This window comes from Spermophilus citellus, assembly GCF_964194105.1.
Source record: "Spermophilus citellus genome assembly, chromosome: 9".
NCBI classification, from domain to species: Eukaryota; Metazoa; Chordata; class Mammalia; order Rodentia; family Sciuridae; genus Spermophilus; species Spermophilus citellus.
Window position 1 is genome coordinate 98,702,685 of NC_138191.1, and position 20,319 is coordinate 98,723,003.

At 34.4% G+C, this 20,319-nt stretch overlaps 1 protein-coding gene across 3 annotated transcripts in view; it reads right to left on the reverse strand.

Annotated features, from left to right (window-relative positions):
• Nucleotides 1-3,946: 3,946 nt before the first annotated feature.
• Nucleotides 3,947-20,319, reverse strand: part of BTF3L4 (basic transcription factor 3 like 4) — a 28,717-nt gene continuing 12,344 nt past the window's right edge. For all 3 annotated transcript variants that reach the window (XM_081306442.1, XM_081306443.1, XM_081306444.1), the window contains 3 exons: nucleotides 7,096-7,297; nucleotides 6,115-6,174; nucleotides 3,947-5,642 (listed from right to left, as the gene is read on the reverse strand). In XM_081306442.1, coding sequence (XP_081162568.1) covers nucleotides 5,596-5,642; nucleotides 6,115-6,174; nucleotides 7,096-7,291 — 303 coding nt within the window. In that variant the 5' untranslated portion in view covers nucleotides 7,292-7,297 and the 3' untranslated portion in view covers nucleotides 3,947-5,595. The remainder of the gene's footprint in view (nucleotides 5,643-6,114; nucleotides 6,175-7,095; nucleotides 7,298-20,319) is intronic.

A 20,319-nucleotide genomic window follows, 5' to 3' on the forward strand; every position in this document is an offset into this window, starting at 1 on the left:
CTGGGAAAAGACTATCTAACCTATTGCATTGTTATGGCATTGCTGTTAAAAATCATTTGACCACATATGTGAGGGTTTATTTCTGGGTTCTTTGTTATTTCATCTTGCTACATGTCACTATGCAAGTGCCATGTTGTTTTGATTGCTGCTGCTTTGAATTAAGTAATAAGTTCTGAAATCAAGAAATGTGCCCTCCCAGCTTTGTTCTTTTTCAACTATTTTGGCTATTCTGGTTCTCTTGAGATTCCATCTTAATTTTGGGGTGTTTTTTTCTATTTATGCAAAAAACATCATTGGAATTTTGATAGTTGCTTTGAATCTGTAAATCATGGGTAGTATTGACAAATTAACACTATTAAGTTTTCCAATCCATGAACACAGATGTCATTTCATTTATCTGACTTTATTTTCAGCAATGTTGTGTAATCTTCAGTGTACAAGTCTTTTGCCTCCTTGGTTATTTCTATATATTTTATTTATTTTGATGCTACTATAAATGGAATTGTTTCCTATTTGGATTGTTTATTGTTAGCATATAAGAAGTGCAACTTTTTTTTTTTTTTTTTTTTTTTTGGTGTGTGTGTGTGTGGTGCCGGGGATTGAACCCAGGGCCTTGTACATGCAAGGCAAGCACTCTACCAACTGAACTATATCCCCAGCCCTGTGCAACTGATTTTTACAGATTGATTTTGTATCAGTAACTTGGTTGAATTTACTAGTCTAAGAGTTTTTGTGAGAGTACTTTGATTTTTAAATACAGAAAAATTGTGGCTTCTGGACAAATTCATCACTAACTTGTTCCAGTTTATGGAACTTTTGACAAGGAATACCTAAAAGATGGAAAATTTTTACAAAAAAATCGTGGAAACTATAAGATTTTTTCCCAATACTGTCATCAAAAATCCTGTGCAATAGAGCACATACTTGGTATTCATGAGACCCTAGGTTTGATCCCCAGTACCTGTGGGGGTGGGTATCCTCTTGAAGATATACCAAAAAAAAAAAAAAAATCAAATTATTAACTTTATAAAGTTAATAAAATATTTAACTTTATTAAATCCAGGAGTGTTCTGGGATTACAGTATCCACCTCCACAGCCAGCTGTGGACAATTTAATTCGATGAGGATGTTTGAGTAAAGGCTATGTACATATAATTTTTATTTCAATACATATTCGTTAGGCTGGGGGTAGCTCAGTGGTAGAACTCTTACCCAGCATGCATAGGGCCCTGGGCTTGATTCCAAGCACTGCATAAATAAAAATTAAAAACTAAAAAAAGGGGCTGGGACTGTAGCTCAGTTATAGAGCGCTTGCCTAGTACATGTGAGGCACTGGGTTCAGTCCTCAGTACCACATAAAAATAAACAAATAAAATGAAGGCATGCCATCTATCTACAACTATAGAAATTTTTTTTTTTAAATATTTATTTATTTATTAGTTATTGGCGGACACAACATCTTTGTTTGTATGTGGTGCTGAGGATCGAACCCGGGCCGCACGCATGCCAGGCGGGCGCGCTACCGCTTGAGCCACATCCCCAGCCCAACTATAGAAATTTTGTTGTTGTTGTTGTTGAACAGAATGGGGGAAGATACCAAGAATTTAGACTCTAATTTGATGGCTTTAGATTAGAATCCTAGTTATCCCACAGATAGTTGTTCTAACCTTTGGCAACTTCCCTAAACCTTTTCTGACGCTTTTTAAAATTGGGAAAATAATATCTGCCCACTGGGTTTGAGAATTAAATAATTTTGTATCAATAGTAAGTAGTCAACAGTGTTAGTTATTATGATTTTGAGTAGACTCTATGTTGGGCACTATGCTGAATGCTGGGGATAAAAATTGTTTGACTCAACATTTGCCAAGATGCTAATGATCTAGATGAAGAAGTGTAAATAATGTAAAATAATCTTAATATTGTACTATATATAATGTTGGAAATATAAGGCTATGATGTGGTCAGATATCAATTAGATAGCTGGGCTCCTGTGTAGGGGAGAAGGAGTGAATCATAAACAGGACTAATAAGGAGACTATAATAATCCAGGCAAACTCTACATGGCATAACAATACAGGTTGGGCTGAGAATGTAGCTTTGCTGTGCCTATGGCCATAAGCTTCAGGAAAAAACTTTTTGTTACAGCTTAAAGGTAACATACTTTAATCATCTTTTGTCTTCCCCTTAGTCAAGCAACTCTGAATCTTAGGTACCATTTTACAAAGGAAACTAAGGCTCAAGAGCAAGGTCACTGCTGCACATTATTCATATTGTAGTATATGAAAATGTTACTCTGAACATAGTATGAATGATGGCTCTTAAGAGTTGTACATTGCAGTAGCCCTATTGAAGAGGCTATAGGTAGGTAGTGAAGCTGATCTCTATCTTTAAACCTATGCTTTTCCCTGCCATACCATTTTCTTTCTTATATATATATATATATATATTTGGGGGTGTACCAAGGGTTGAACTTAGGCACTTAACATTGAGCCACATCTACAGACCTTTTTTAATATTATCTCTAGAGACAGGGTCTCACTGAGTTGCTGAGGACCTCACTAGGTTGTTGAGGCTGGCTTTGAGCTCGTGATCCTCCTGTCTCACCCTCTAGAGCTGGTGGGATTACAGGCGTGCATCATAGTGCTCAGCATAATATCTTACTTATGGGTTTATAACATACTCAGGTCTAAACATGGAGTTAAAATAAAGAAATAAATCGGACCCTACATAAACGTTTTTCACAGAAACCTGGTAGGCTTCTTAAAATGAATTTAATAGAATTCTGAAAGTATTAGTTACTTAACAATAAATTGAAGTACTTGATGTATTCTTAAGATCAATACTTAATATGGAAAATAATGATAAAATAAGGGATCGGGGCTGGGGATGTGGCTCAAGCGGTAGCGCGCTCGCCTGGCATGCATGGGGCCCGGGTTCAATCCTCAGCACCACATACCAACAAAGATGTTGTGTCCGCCGAGAACTAAAAAAATAGATATTAAAAAAATTCTCTCTCTCTCTCCTCTCTCTCTTTAAAAAAAAAAAAAAAATAAGGGATCAACCATTCATTTTCAGCTTCCCTAAAATACATGAGCTTTACAAAAAAACTTAAAGACTAGCCATAAAAATTAAGATAAAGAATCAATTTTACATACATATTTCTTAAATTAACCCAAAAATTTAAGGCCAATTTCCCTACTAAGTGTATCATATTTATGCCAAGAACCCTAAAATTTACTAAAGTTTCATCCATACTTTTATTCTTAAGTTCTGTGCCTACAATATTGTTGTTGTTGTTTATTTTTAATGTGGTGCCAGGGACAGAACCCAGTGCCTCACGCATGCTAGGCAAGTGTTCTATCACTGGGCCACATCCCTGGCCAACTATGCCTACATACTCTGAAAGCAGAAACATTTTTGGGCATTGAGAATTTCAAAATGAAAAAAGAGGAAGAAGATTGTATAGTTTTATAAGTACTGATGACTACATCTCTGAACAGATTCCCTCCTAGAGAATTTTCAGTGATTCACAGAACTGCAAAAGCAGAAGAAACTTTACATTTAGAAATATTTCATTTGACTGATGAATTTCAGAGTATTTCAGTGACCTGTCCAAGGTCACAAAATTAATGCAAGTCTGGACAGAACACAAATCCCCTGACTTCTAGATGTCTATCTCCATTTGCTTTATGGCTTATCTTCTTATCTCCCTAACTACTTGAAGTGATCCCCCTAACTCTTTCTGCTCCACAACATGCCTCTTTGGGGCAATATAAGAGGAACAGAATTCTCAACTCTGTAGATCATGTATCACTATTGACCTAACAATGGATGAGACATTATTTCAAGCACTACTTGAGTACATTTCATTTGGGAGTAGGGAGTAGAAGAGAAATACAAAAGAAGAAAATTCTGTAGACAACAATAACAGAGGCACAAGAGGAAATATTCTCCTCCTTTGTACTGTTATTTTATTTTGTTAAGTCCATATATTATATAAAAACATAACAGGAAAAAATGAACAAATTTATAAAATAAATTGAGGTGTCCAGATTAAAAAAAAAAAAACACAAAAGCTTTGCCTTCGCGTCTACTGATCTCTCAATATATTGTTGGTCTTGCACTTTAGATATCAAATAAAGATATCCAACTTGAAACAAAAATTGGTATGCTGCAAGGATAAGCTGTAGTTAGTTTGGTGATGGGCCAGGAAATGACAGATTTTCTAAATCTTATCTTAAAATATTGACTATCAAATGCTGGTATGCAAAATGCAAGCTTTTATCAGACAGCAAGAGGGAAACTTGAGCGAATGAATGCAACTTACCTCCAAGTCCTCTGAAAGGAGGTAAAAAAAAAATAAATAATTACTGTTTTTATCAGTGTTCCCCCCAAAGCATTATTCAAAGCATGCAGGAGGGTGTTCTGAGCAGCTACAGTAAGATCCAACCCAGAGGTAGGTTCAAGGCCAAGAGTGGAGAGTGGTTGAAGGAATCCTCCCCAGGCCTGTACCATATCTCAGAATGCCCATTTGTGCTGGGGGATGAAGTCCATGGCCTATTTTCTTCTCATTCAAAAGGACTTTCCCATTTCAACCTTACTGAAAAAAAGCTTTCTCACACCTGCTATTAGAACAGTTAGGATTCAGGACAAGGCCAGTAAAAAATTATTTAGCAAGCACATGCTGGCTATTCCAGTTTGAAATCTAACAAACTGTAAATTTGAGGGAGAATAAAAAGATGAAGATAGAGCTGTTATTCCTTAAGATGAGGGAACAAAACCTTAGAAAAAGAGGGATTAGGCACTCAACTCTACATGGAGAACCTCCTTCTCAAGCTAGGTACAAGATGAGGAAGAGTATTACCAAAGGTCGAACAGACCATTTAAAGAGCAAAAGGAGAGGGGGGAAAAAAGCAGTTATAAAGAAAGCTGGTAAAAGAAATTCTTCTGGGTCTGACTAGGTAAGTGAATCTAAGGCAGTTGCACCAAAGATATGCAGTATTATTCCAGCATGAAGCTGGTGGCAAAAAAAAAATCTCAAAAACATTTTAAACCCAGATAAATATATGAAAAATATGATCGTTTACCAAGCAAGTTAAAACCAAATCTCCAACTCTCTTCAGATCTGAAATCAAAGAATTCACTTTACATTAATTCTGTGCATAATTAGAAAAAAAAAGGGTAACGAATGTAAAGATTTGTTTTATTTCTACTGGGGGAAGGAAGAGGATAAATAGAACTGTTTTCCAATTTCTTCTCCACTGTATACACACATACCCACACGCATACATAATACATACATACACCAAAAATACCCCCCCAAAAAACAAAACAAAAAACCAAGAAGTAAAAACCAAAACACCCTTAAACTGCACCAATACTTCATATTTGACCAAAAGAATAGATCCTGGGAAGAAGTGCAAAATGCAAAATCAAATGACCGAAAAATGCTGAAGAAACAGCATTATTAATATACAAAATATTTATATTACTGAACTAGTAACAGGTGATGTTCTCTGTGTCTGTAAAACTTTGGAACCACATAGCTGATTTGTTAAATCTAGTCCATGCCAGCTTCAAAATGCCAAAAAAATTTTAGTTAGCTTCATTCTTTGATGCTTCATCAAAATTTTCTACGAGATCTGGAAAAAACAACAACAAAAGTGAGTCAAGGCGGGGGAATTCTAAGCTAAATAAAATTGCTGCAACTATAATTAGTTTGAAAACATAGAACAGGCAGAAATGAACATTTCACTAATAATGATTCGTTTATCTGCTTAAAACAGTAATCTTAAGGATATATATATATTTTTTTGTCTTAGCAAAACTACTAAGGTGAGTAGTGTTTTCATATGTCAATTATAATTACCACATTAACTATGCAGATTTATAATCACAGTGATTTCAATTTAATAAATTCAGTTAGCAGAGCTTTGTGTGACAATTTCTAAGTTCTACAAGAGAGTGCTTTTATTCTTTTTCACTAATCTATTCACATCATTCTGACCAATTTAAATTCAGACATCACAATAAATAAAATTTTGAAAGTCATCTTGTCAGTGAAATAGATAAACAGGATGCTACATGTCTTAAGTCCAAAGAAATTTCACTTACCTGGAACATCATCATCCTCTTCATCAATGTCTTCCGGTTTTGGTGCTTTACTGTCCAACACTATAAAAAGTTTATTTTAATATTAGTTATTAAGAACAAAGACCTTTATAAAACACTTGTAATATTTATCCTTTTTTTTTTCAAGTCTAAATTTCACATAGTTGCTCAGAAAAAGATTTTATATATATCTTAATCCATTAATGGATTAAAATCCATTCATGCTAGGTGTGGTGGTGCATGCCCATAATTCAAGCAACTCAGAAAGCTGACATAGAAAGACTGCAACTTTGAGGGTATTCTCAGCAACTTAGTGAGACCCTGTCTAAAAATAAAAAAATAAAAAGGGCTAGTGATGAAGCTCAGTGCTAGAGGGCTAGGGCAGGGGCTGGGGGGTATGCAGGGGTTCAATCCCCAGTACTGGAGGGAAAAAAAATTTTTTTTTTGCTTAAGTAACATTAAACTCAATAAAACTAACAATTAGATATACTCTCAATACAGTTGGCAACATTTATATGCAGCAAAGATAAAATTTATATTCAAATGGAATAATTCAGATATGAATAAACATAAATTACAGTCAGTCACAGTGGCCATATTCTCAAAATAAAAATTAATAGTCAAGATTTCTTCCAAAAACTTACTAGAAAGTAAGTTTCTATCTACATAGTATGTATACAAATTACAGAGCCCTTTGATTTTAGGGGGCAACAAGACACATTTGAACTCTAGATTACCTTAGAAATACAGAATTTATGGTTACCATATTGCAATCAACAACACTGTCTGAATATTCTATATAACATATTACATTGATTATTAAAGAAACAAAATCAAACTTTTATGAAGCATACAAATGATGTTATAAAAGGTAAAATAATTACATACTGAGGCAAATCCTCTCAGTTGAGGATGGGACACCATTTATATTATTAGGTTCCTTAATTAAGGTAGAGAGTGAAAGAAGTAAACTGAAATACCTACCTTGCCGTGGGAACTGTTCAGCTAACTTTCTAAGGCTTGTTAAGCTGTCAGCACCAAGCTGACTTAATATTCCAGGAAGCATTTCTGTGATTGGTTTGGCTTCTGCATGACCAGTAATTGCGAAGGTATTGGCAGACAGGGAAGCTTGGACTTTGGGATTGTTGAAATGAATAACTGTCCCATCATCTTTAATCATGTTCACCTGCATGACCACAGGAAAAATGTATTTCACATGCTAGGTACAACTAAAACAATATCTTTTAAAAAAGCATTTTATCCAGTTCTGATTTTTTTTACTTAGCAGGTATGCAATCTCAAGGTAGTGATTAGCTATAGTGAACACGAATGAAGAAAGACCCTAGCAATAAAGTACAATGATGTGGATGATACAAGTTGCTAGTATGGTCAAGAAATAGTCATTTTATTATAGCATCTAGATTTCCAATTCAGACTTCTATGAGAAGAAAGTTCATACTACCATTAAAAAAAAATTATCAACCAAAAACTGGCTTGTTAATGAAACCCTTTACCTTACTCAATTTACATTATCAAACACATTATGTGCAATTACCACTTGGTGAGACAGTATCTTACTTTGGAGACAGACTGTAAAGGGGAGACAGCATATGGTAAATAACTACTGAAAACTCACAAAAAAAAATAACACTCTAAAATTTAATCAACTAGATATTTCACTCTTTCGAATGCTTAGTAAATTTACAAAAATTTCCACTTGTCAGGACACAAAATCAATAGCTTTCCTATATAATAATAACAGATTCATTATTATTATAAGAAAATCTAATTCACAATAGCTAAAAAGAAAAAAGAAAAGTGGGGATGGGAGAAATGAAAATCTTGGAATAAATCTAACCAAGGAAAAGACCTCTACAATAAAAAATTATAGAACACTGAAGAAAGATGTTAAAGACAACACTAGGAGACGGAAAGACTTCCCATGTTCACAGACAGGGAGAACTAACAATGTTAAAATGGCCATGTTATCAAAAGTGATAGATTCAATGCAATGCAATACCCATCAAAATACCAATCATATTCTTTACAGAACTAGAAAAATTCATTTGGAAGAATAATAAGATTCAAAATAGCCAAAGCAATTCTAAGGGAAAAGAAAAGCAAGGCTGGAGGCATCATAATACTCAACTTCAAATTATACTACATATAATAGTATGGTACTGGCATAAAACAAGACACACAGACTAATGAAACAGAATAGAAGACACAGGGAAAAACCTACAGAGAAACAGTCACTGAATTTTTGACAAAGGTGCCAAAAGTATACACTGGATAAAAGATAGTCTTTTAAATAAATGATGCTGGGAAAACTAGTTATCCATATGTAGAAGAATGAGACTAGATTACCCTCTCTCACTCTGAACAAAGGCCAAATCAAAATGGATCAAAAGCTTATTAGCAACTTAGGGCTGTAGCTGTGGCTCATTGGTAGCGCACTTGCCTGGCACAAGTGAGGCACTAGGTTTGATTCTCAGTACCGCATATAAATGAATGAATGAATGAATGAATGACTATCAACAACTAAAAAAAAAATTAAACAAAACAAAACAACAACAAAACCTTAGCAACTTAGCAAAGACTTTGCAACTGCTAGAAAAAAAATGTAGGATCAATACTCAACATATAGGCATAGTCAATGTCTTTCTCAATAGGACTCCTAAAGCTCAGAAAATAATACTGAGAATTAATAAATGTGATGGTATCAAATTAAAAAACTTCAACACAGCAAAGGAAAGAAGAAATTCTTCTGATAGAGGATTAATACCTAGTATATATTATATAAAGAACTCAAAAAACTTAACACCAAAACCCAAATAACTCAATCAATAAATGGGTAAATAAACCAAACAGAAACAACTCAAAAGAAGAAATACAAATGGCCAATAAATACATGAAAAAAAATCTTCAATATCTTCTGCAATTATGGAAATGCAAATCAAAACTATACTGAGAGTTCAACTCACTCCAGTTAGAATGTTAGTCATCAAGAACACAAAAAATAATAAATGCTAGACAAGTTGTAGGGGAAAAGGAACACTTTTACACTGTTGGTGGGACTGTAAATTATATAACCACTATGGAAATTAGTACGGAGGTTCCTCAAAAGACTAGAAACGGAACCACCATATGACCCAGCTACACCACCCCTCAGTATTTATCCTAAAGAACTGAAGTCAGCATACTATAGTGATACATGCATACCCATGTTTACAGCAGCTCAATTCACAACAGCAAAACAACAACAACAACAAAAAACTATAGAACCAGCCTAGGTTCCCATCCGTAGAGAATGGATTAAAAAACGTGATATACAAACATATATACACACACATATGACATATTCAGTCATAAAGAATGAAACTATGTTATCTGAAGGAAAATGAATAGAACTTGAGAACATTAAGTCAAGGGTTGTGCATTTTTTTTTGTATGTGGAAGCTTTAGAGGAAAAAGGGCAAAAAAGGGGGAGGAGTCTCATTAAAACAGAAGGAAAACCAGAAGAGACCAGGGGTAGAAAAGAAGGTAGAGAAAGGGGAAAAACTGGGGAATGATACTGATGAAATTATATTGTTATATCCATGTGCATGTACAAATATTCCACTATTATGTGTAATTACAATGCACCAATAAAAAAATATAGAAAAAAATTTGACCTGTTTTTATCATTTTTTAATACCTTTATTTATTTTTACATGGTGCTGAGGATTGAACCTAGCATCTTGCATGTGCTAGGCAAGCGCTCTACCACTGAGTCACAACCCCAGACCCTATCATATCATTCTTTATAAGGGATTTTGTCAGTTCCTCTAGTTCTTTTTTAAAATTAGAAAGGGGACTAATTTGGACTCAGGTGATCCTCCTACCTCAGCATCCCAAACAGCTGGGACTATAGGTACATGCTTCTATATCTGACTAGTTCCATTTTTTTTTTTCTTGCAGTACTAGAGACTGAACCTAGGACTTTGCACATTCTAGGCAAGTACTGTATCACTGAGCTACATCCCAAGCTTTATTTATTTTATTAAAAATTTATTTTTCTTAAAAAACAAAAAAACAGGCTCCTACTTAGTTACTGAAGCTGGTCTTAATCTTGTGATTCTCTTGCTTCAGCCTCCCAAGGAGCCAGGATTACAGGTATGTGCAACCATACCCAGCTAGTTCCTCTAATTCTTTTTTTGTCAGTGTTGTTCTTGTTGTTCCTTTTTTCTTTGTGCTATTGGGGACTGAACCCAGTGCTAGACAAGCACTCTACCACTGAGCTACATCCCCAGCTCTAGTTCCACTAATTTTTTTTTTAATATTTTTTTAGTTGTAGTTGAACACAATACTTTTAATTCTTAAATGTAGCTTCTCAACAACTTTTGACAACCTCTGTAAATATCAAATTTCCCACCCACCTGCCTACCTGAACATCCTTTATCAATAACTAGGAAATCTTTTAAAATCATTCTGACATTATTTCTGTAGCTTTTACCAGTTTGAACTGATAATTTCAAATTTTACTTGCTCTGGGACTTAGCTGAAAAAGAAGGTTGAACATGTGCTACTTAAATTAACGTTTTTTTCTATCTTACTAGTACTTTCTAGATTTTTTTTGTACAGTGAATCTCTATACAAAGTTTAATGTGTAAATAATGTGATTCCATTACATAGTTGATTCCACTGGATAAGCTACCTTGGTAGTAACATGCTTATTTTATAAAAAATTTAAGAGAGTTAACTCTTGTCTACTTTAGAAGCATTTCATGATCCATCCAAAAACTGCCCTTTTCACAATCAAGAAGAGATGCTGAATGTTCTCCATATTTAGTGGGAAGGGGCTTTTCTTCCTCAGAGGTGATCAACACCACTGACAGCATCAGAAAAAAAGGGGAAGAAAGGGACTTCTATATTTCAGGCAAGACCTGGAACACAGAGAAAATAAAGGCAAATCTCTGGAAAATTATAACTAAATCTCACAAATAATTTTCCATTCTTTTCTAACAAAATTTTTTTCCCCACTATTTCATTTTTGTACCCTTCCATCTTAGTACTGTATTTAAAGTTCTATCATGGGTACAATACACAGCAAGCATTCAATCCTGCTGTTCTAAACAAATGACATCGTGACATAATTTATATGAACTTTAGAAAAAAAATAATTACATAATTTTGAAGATACTTTAGTATTGGTAGAAAAAGCAAATAAATGTTCAAGTGGTCAAGAAGCTTTAGAAAGAAGTGACATAGTAGATGTGAAATATGATGTTAATTTAGATCTTAGAATCACATAATACAGTAGGACTATATTTTCCAAATTCTACACCAATTACATGGTTTAATAAAGAGTTTCTACACTACTTCCAGGTGTGAAGAGTCTCAAAAACTGGGAGTTCAGACATTTTTTTTTTTTTTTTAACTTACAGATATAAAGTCACAGGACATTTGAAATTGTTGTTGTTCAAAAAAATTCTGCTAGGGCTGGGTTGTAGCTCAGTGATAGAGCGCTTGCCTTGCAAGTATGAGGCACTGGGTTCAATCCTCAGCACCATATAAAGATAAATAAAAATATTGTGTCCATCTACAACTAAAAAAATTTTTTTAATTCACATTATATGTATTTTTTGAACTTTGAAATCTTCCCATTCAAACCCTTTATGTTAAAGAAATAAATATTGAAATAACACCTATTGAGTAAGCAATATATCTAAGAATAAATAGCTGTTTAAGTGCAAACTGAGTACTTGAATGGAACTTAGGCTTTTCTGCTTGTTGTTTAGTTTCCTTCCTACTATGTTACCTCATGCTTAAAACATTTGCTCATAAAAAGTCAACTCTATGGCTCCATGTAAGTCTAACAGAGAATTATTTATCTCAGAATATAGGCCAAATGGAGATAAAAGAAAAACAGCACAGATAAATGGATAATATCTCTCTCGCTACAAAATAAGATGACAATATAAGGTCAAAAACAATATATTTGCTGAGTGCAGTGTTGCACGCCTGTAATCCCAATGGCTCAAGAGGCTGAGGCAGGAGAATCACAAGTTTAAAACCAGCCTCAGCAACTTAGCAAGGCACTAAGCAACTCAGTGAGACCTTGTCTCTAATAAAATACAAAAACAAACAAACAAAAAACCAATGTATTCATGAATTTTCCTTCAGTTCAAGCTTCTCTTCCAAAGGCTGAAATCTACCCCAGAGATTGTACATCCTTGTCTTTGTAGTTTGAAATGTTGTCTTAGTGTGAAAAACTAAGATGAATTCCGTTTCATACTGTTAAATAGAAATACATTTATTCATGTTTTTTTCCAATGGGGTGGTATAAAAGATGAACAGAAAGATTCAGAAAGGGGTGGAGAATTAATTTTAGAATACAGAGAATGCAATACCAGAAATTAAAAAAGACAGAATATTTTATTTCTAACATTCCTTCTTTTCTTCCTGCTGAACAAATGATATAGTTATATAAGGTTTCTGGCCACAAGTTACGAGAAACTATCAAATGATAATTGTTTACTGAGCAGGATCAGTTAGATATTTCCCCTGATCTTTTAGGTAAAATAAGAGACAAGGAACTTGTTAAATTCACAAAGCAAATTGTATACATTGCATATAGAGACTTCATGAACTAGCCATTATACCAATACTTAGGTCAGTTTTCAACAAATGTCAAAACACGTGTGCGCTTCCCCCACTTAAAGATAGCCAAAGGTAAAGGATGGCATTTGGGCTATGGGTAAGGAGACATTTTGAGATTCCAGTTAAAAAGAAGATACCCTTGCTCTTATTTTCTGCTCTAACACTATAGTCATGTCTTATAAAGGAAAACATTTTGTCCTCCTAAGTCTAGAGCATTTTCAAGTGTTGCTGTCATTATTTATAAAAACCCGCTTCTTCACCTTGCAAATTCCCATCTATCCAAGATTCAGGTTAGATGCTTCTTTCTTTCTTTTTTTTTTAAAGAGAGAGAGAGAGAGAGAGAGAGAGAGAGAGAGAGAGAGAGAGAGAATTTTTTTTTAATATTTATTTTTTAGTTTTCGGCGGACACAACATCTTTGTTTGTATGTGGTGCTGAGGATCGAACCCAGGCCTCAGGCATGCTAGGCGAGCGTGCTACCGCGCGAGCGTGCTACCGCTTGAGCCACATCCCCAGCCCTAGATGCTTCTTTCTTTGTGAAAAATTAGTTTATGCACCTATTGCACTTCATAGATACTGCTATTATATAGAATTGTCTTGTAGTATAATTGTGTTTGTAAATCTTTGACCCTACTGGAAGGTAAACTCTGTGGGAACAGAGACCATAGACATAGTACTCTCTCAAGTGTCTACCACATAATACACTCAGATCTACTGAATGTGAATATCTCCTATATAATTTAAAATTTTTTTTAAATTGTTGATGGACCTTTATTTTATTCATTTATTCATATGTGGTGCTAAGAATCAAACCCATTGCCTTATGCATGCTAGGCAAGTGTTCTACGACTAGGCTACAATCTCAGCCTTCTCCTATATAATTTATTCTAACATCACGGATACTGTCAGGTTTCAACTGTCCAATGTTAGCACAGGTTCATATCAAGGTTTAGAAAAAGCAACACTTGGGCTGGCGTTGTGGCTCAGTGGTACTGTGCTTGCCTAGCATGTGTGAGGCACTGGGTTTGATTCTCATCATCACATACAAATAAATAAAAATAAAGGTCCATGGACAACTAAAAAACTATATATATAAAAAAGAAATAGCAACACTCACTCAGTGAAATGGCATACACCTGTAGTTCCAGCTACTTTGGAGACTGAGGCAGGAGGACTGCTTGAGCCCAGGAGTTCTGGGCTATACTGTGCTATGCCAATGGGGTGCCTGGGCCACCACATTGCCTACGGAAGGGTGAACCAGCCCAGGTTAGAAACAACACCACTAGTGCCTCCAGTAAAGATGCCCAGCACCTCCAGGGCTGTATCTTTGGCCCAACTTTTTTTCAGAATCAGTTCAACTCTCTTATAGAACTCAAGTCATTTTAAGTCATTCTGGGAGGCCCCATCATGCTGCTACCAAATAACTTAGACTTGCCTTCATTGGCTTCTAAGTATAGCATATAAATTCATTACAGCAGTCATCTATTTTCTACCATATTTCACCCCACTATCATAATAACTGCATTAATAATGTATATTATTGAGTATCCCATGCATCCTAAACTTGCACCAGAGTTAGTTTAGTAATAATTGATTTTTTTAAAGGTTTACTACCTTTAAATTTATTTTTTTAGTTATTGATAGAACTTTATTTTTATTTATGTATATGTGGTGCTGAGAATTGAACCCAGTGCCTCTCACATGCTAGGCAAGTGCTCTACCACTGAGCCACAACCTCAGCCTCAATAATTGTAAGTAATACTGGTACATTTAAAAATAAATTGTTACATAATGGTTGCACCCCACTTTTTTTGCTAAAAACATTTGGCATAAAATCTGATGATTATGCAGTGAAAGTATTTGGTGCATTGGATGGTCTCTTTATCCTGTACATCAATGACCTCTATTTCTTATGGCTAGAGGAGGTTTACAAAGTTATATTTGATTCTATAGTTTTTGCTAGTTATTGCCCTCTCAGTTCAGAGAAAAGATCTGAATTATTTTTTTGGTATCCAAGTCCTTATCCAAGGCTAGGTATAGTTTTTATAATTAACAGATTTCTCAAACATAGAGTTTTATTGCCATTCCTTTTTGTGTGTAATGGCACCTATACACTCATAAAGAAATTCATCTTTTATTGACTTCTTCCTATATCTTAACTGGTTAAAAGAATAAGACACATTATGTGTGGGGTTTTATGAGGTTGATGGATAACAGATTTTGAGGACTATGAGCTTTGTACATACTTTAAGTCAGTGTCCTTCATATTCAATTCTTCTAGCTCAGTACATGCTTATTTCTAAAGGCTAGTATGAAACATAACCCATCAATGTGGGTTTGTACTAAAGATTATTGCTGTCATTAGATTATTATATGCTGGGAGCACTTTATCTTAGTTTCTGGTAGCAAGAGTTTGACGAGACAGGGATTCTCTCTGTGAAAGGCAATTTGGAAATAATGGATGAAGAGTTTAAAAATACTCATGCCCTTTCGGCCAGTAACCACACTTCCAAGAATCTATTTGAAAGAAATCAGAGATGAAGATAAATAATATTTATAGAAAAGTTCAACATAATTCTTTTATTATCAAAACTTATTCTACATAACAAAAATGTTAAATTAATGCATAGCCATAATAAAATATATGTAGACATATATTATTAGAGTGGTGCTTAATAAGTTTTTAATGATATAAAACAATTTTTATAACATAAAGCTATTTGAAAAAAAGGATTTTTAAATTGTACATCTAGCTGTAATATTAGATATGTTAAAAATATATAGTAATTCCAGCTACTCAGGAGGTGGAGACAGGAGGATCTCAAGTTTGGGGACAGTCTCAGCAACTAAGTGAGAGCCTGTGCAAAATAAAAAATGAAAATATGGAGATGTAGTTTAGTGGTAGAGTGTGTCCTTGGATTCAATCTCCAGTACTACAAAAAAAGGAAGAAAAAAAAAATAAGCCTAATGGTTTTCTCAGGTGGTAGAATTATGGTTGAATATTATTGTTTTTTTATGTAATCCTAATTTTCTACAATAATGAATATATTTGGGGGCCAGGGTTATGGCTCAGTGGTAGAGCACTCGCCTTGCATATGTGAGGCCCTGGGTTCGATCCTCAGCACCACATAAACATAAATAAATAATATAAAGATATTGTGTCCATCTACAACTAAAAAATTTTAAAAATAAATATATTTTTACATTGATAAGAAAGTTATTTTAAAAAATAAAAGATGTCAACCAATAGACAAATGGATAAAATGTGGTATATCCATACAACAGAATATTATTCAGCTATAAAGACTAAAATAATGGGGGCTAGGGCTGTGGCTCAGTGGTAGCGCACTTGTCTGGCATATGTGAGGCACTGGGTTCGAGTCTCAGCACCCCATATAAATAATAAATGAAATAAAGGCCTATCAACAACTTAAAAAAAAGTATAAAAAAATTAAAAAATAGAGAGTAAACTTATGACACATCCTACAACATGGATGAACCTTGAAAACATTATGCTAAGTAAAGTAAGCTAGGCTTAAAAGGACAGTGTATAACTCTATTTACATGAAATATCTAAAAAATAGGTGAATAAATGAAGTAGAAAATAGATTAAAGGTTACCAAGGGGTTCGGTTAAAGTGAAATGAGAAGCTAATATTTAACTGGTACTGAGTTTCAATTGGAGAAGTTGAAAAAGTTTGAGAGATGGTGGCAATGGTGATTGTGAATAATTAATTCACAGAATTTTAAGTTAAATATGGTTAAAATGGAAAATCTTGTGTTATATATATTGTATCATAATTTTAAAAAATAATGAAAACAAAGAATGGGACCTCAAGTGAGGAACTAAGACTGCTCTTATAGCATAAGGTGAATGGAAGGGATATCCCTTCTACTCCTATCTATAGGGCTGGCCAATTATGAGCAATGGAGGCTCTAGCTAGAGGAAAAAGGAAGTGTGGGAAGAGTCAGCTAATAACTTTGGTCTTCCTCTGCACAAATGGTTCAGGAAAAATAAGAACCAGGAAGAGAAAAAGAACAATATTAAAACTTTTGTGTAGGGGCTGGTGCTGTGGCTCAAGGTCAAAGCACTTGCATAACACAAATGAGGAACTGGGTTCAATCCTTAGCACCGCATTAAAAATAAAATAAAGGCATGCTATCCATCTACAACTACAAAAAATAAAAAATAAAAATAAAAATAAACCTTATGTGTACAATTATGAAATTTATATCCTCTAAAAGCCCTAAGCTTTCTCCTGAGCCTCAGCTCCTATATTTAACTTCCTGGAGAACAATTTCATCTAGAATAATCAGTGTCTTTTAAATTTAATAGGTCCCAAACAAACTCATCATGGGAGTCTCCTGTTATAGATGATAAGCAATGAGTGAGACAGTAAGTAAATTTGGTCTAAAAATAGACTATTTGGTTAATAAGGAACCATTACCATACACCACAATATGAGATGGCAAAAACAGTAATTACAAGCAGAGCAATCTAAGCTAAAGATAGCAGAAGGACAGACAGAAGGTTGATAGCTATGTGTAGAAAGATTAAGGAAGGCTTCAAGGAGGCAGAAATACATCCTAATAAGATGGGAGCTTCCTCTGAATATAATATTAAAACTCTATGAAGCAAAATGAACAATTTAGGACATATAAAACAGAGAGTACATTTTAGTGGTACTTTTAAAAATCTTTGAATATCATAGAACATAAAATCTTTTCAGAAATTTGGTTTTGGATTATATTGCAAGCTTGCCTAAGAATCCCTGTTTAAAACATGGTCATCATCTAGTTGGCTTTTGAACAACCCTTGGCACTCCCCCATTCCTACGTCTTCACAGCTTTGGATTTCTTTATCTTTGGTAATATACAAAAGAAATCTACATATGATTACAATGTATTATAACAAATTGATTAACTTATTAATACATGAAAGACTAGAACTGCTTGTCTTAATCCAAATAATCCTTCCATTTTAAAAGTTTCTGAAGAGAACAAAAATTAAGCTTTGAAAAGGGAAAAAATATGTATCACTAATACCAACAGCCTATAAAGTACTTAGCAAGAACCTGGACTAGTGATGTGGCTCAGTGTTTTAGCACCCCTGGATTCAATCCCTGGTATCAAAACAACAACAACAAAAAAAACAAAACAAAAAAAACAACCCACTGAAGGTGCATTCAATGGGTTTTTTGAAATTCACCAGATTCCCTGTTCCCCACACCAACTATGCACCTTCTACTTGTTTAATTCTTTGAAAGTCTAAGCACAGAAAACACTGAACTATTTTTTTTTCCCCAACAGTGGCCACAGTGTCTTCTTTTAAGTTTTTAATCTGCTTTTCTTAAACTACTGAAACCAAAAAAATAGCATCTTCTTGAGTTCAGAACTTTGTAACAGGTTAAAATATTCCAAATATAACAAGTTTATAATAAATGGTTTTCTTCTAAGATATATATATATGTTTTTTCAACCTTATTATTTCTAAAAACCATATACATATTTTCATGTACACTATAATCCAAGAGCTTCTTTTTCCCTTCACAAGAAGACATTTTTAACCCAAAAATGTATGAGCAAGCCAGGTTATATTTAGTATACTAGATGTTCCTAAACAAAAATAGTTTAGATCTGCAAAGGGCTATTTAAGGAACAAATATCTTGGGTTCTCAAAAATATCAATTTTAGAGGGAGAGAAAGAAGGAACAGCAAAACCTTCTCCATCTTAGGTTCAAATATCCAAAATCTTTACAGTGGTTACTCTTGTATTGTTAATTACTTAATATATATTTTTTTCTTGTTGGTTTAAAACAACATACAAAGGGTGGGGTAGAGTCTGGGAAGTAGCAAGAATGTACACATGCTTGTTATGTATCATTAATTCTCTGTGTAATGTTTGGGGGCCAGCAACTACTCAAACTTTGAATTTCAGTGGTAATATCAGTAAAAAAGAATTTATCAATACAGTCTAATTAAGTGCATACTTATTAAATATAGGTCTGGGGATGTGGCTCAGTGGTAGAGTGCTTGCCTAGAAGGCACAAGGTCCAGGGTTTGATTGCTAGCACTGCCAAAAAAAAAAAAAAAAAAGCAAAAAGTACCTAACTCTTCTTTGCACAATTATTGTACAGGTGCTACCAGAAAGGCTTCTGGGAGGAAATAACACCTAAATTACAATCTAGGGAAAAAAAAAAGAGAGAGAGAGAGAGAGAGAGAGAGATAGAGATAGATAGATATATGACAATGCCCTTGGAAACATTGATGGGGATTTTTAAAAAAATCTATAATGGCCTAAATAATAAATTCTGCATGACAGGTGCTCAGTAATACAGGGTATAAGGCAGGATACCTCTTACTGTCCTGGTTTGGGGTGGGGAGGTTAGGGAGACAAGAGGACAGGAAAAGGCCAGGAGTAAGTTTAGGAAAGCATAACTAGACAGACTAAAACAGGATAAATTAATGAATATGAAATATGTCTAACTATCTAATCAGTTTCCCCAATAGAATATAAGCAACAAAGGACAAAGACTATGCTAATATTTTATGTAACACTATTTAGTAAGTATAGGGCAAAATGCTTGGCACACAGTAGACATTCAAAAAGTCTTGACTATCATTAAGTATTTTAATATAACAGTTTCAATTACAACAATACCATAACCTCAGTGCAGCATTTCAAATTTGGCAGTATTCTGAAGAGTTCAAAGATTACTAACTAGGGTTGGGGATGTAGCTCAGTGGTAGATCACTTGCCTAGCATGTGGGAAGCCCTAGGTTCAATCCCCAGCTCTAACACCAAAAAAGAAAAAAGAAAAAAAAAATACTAACTTGTTCCTGATTTCATTGTAAAACATTTAAAATTAATGCCCTTCCTCTGCTGAAATTTATAAGCCCCATAAAGCCTTCCAAATCTGAACAACAGAGAAAAGCTACAATAAAGGTAAGCATATTTTTCCTCTCTCTAAAGCAGTGTTTTAATCAAGGGTGATTTTTGTCTCTAAAGGACCACCTGACAATATCTAGAAACATTTCTGATTGTCACAGCTAGGGGGATGAAGCACCACTGGCATCTAGTGGATTGAGACCAGGGATGCTGCTAAACACTTACAAGGCAGAGGAAAGCTGCCACAACAAAAAATTATGTGCTTCAAGATGTCAATGGGGCTGAGGAGTTAGACAGTAGAAAGGCAGGCAAAGATACAAAACTGCATAAACACTTAAAATTAGGTTAGGCTTAATATTATCAGAGTCAGGTTTATCGTTGCAAAAAATTTTATTGTTCCTTTTTACCAAAGTTTTGGATTTTTATTGACTAATTTTTGAAAGTGCAGGGAGATAAAACCTAGGTCCTCACGCATGACAGGCAAGCAAGCACTCTACCACTGGGCTATACACTCTCAGTCCAAGTTTTGGATCTTTTACTGGGAATCGAGTTCAGGGTTTCTTGCATGCTGTCAAGCACTCTACCATTAGATTATACACCCCAGCCTCCCAAGTTTTGGATTTTTAAAGAAGTTTGAAGGAATCTAGATCTGTCCCTCCTCCAAAAAAATACACCCCAGA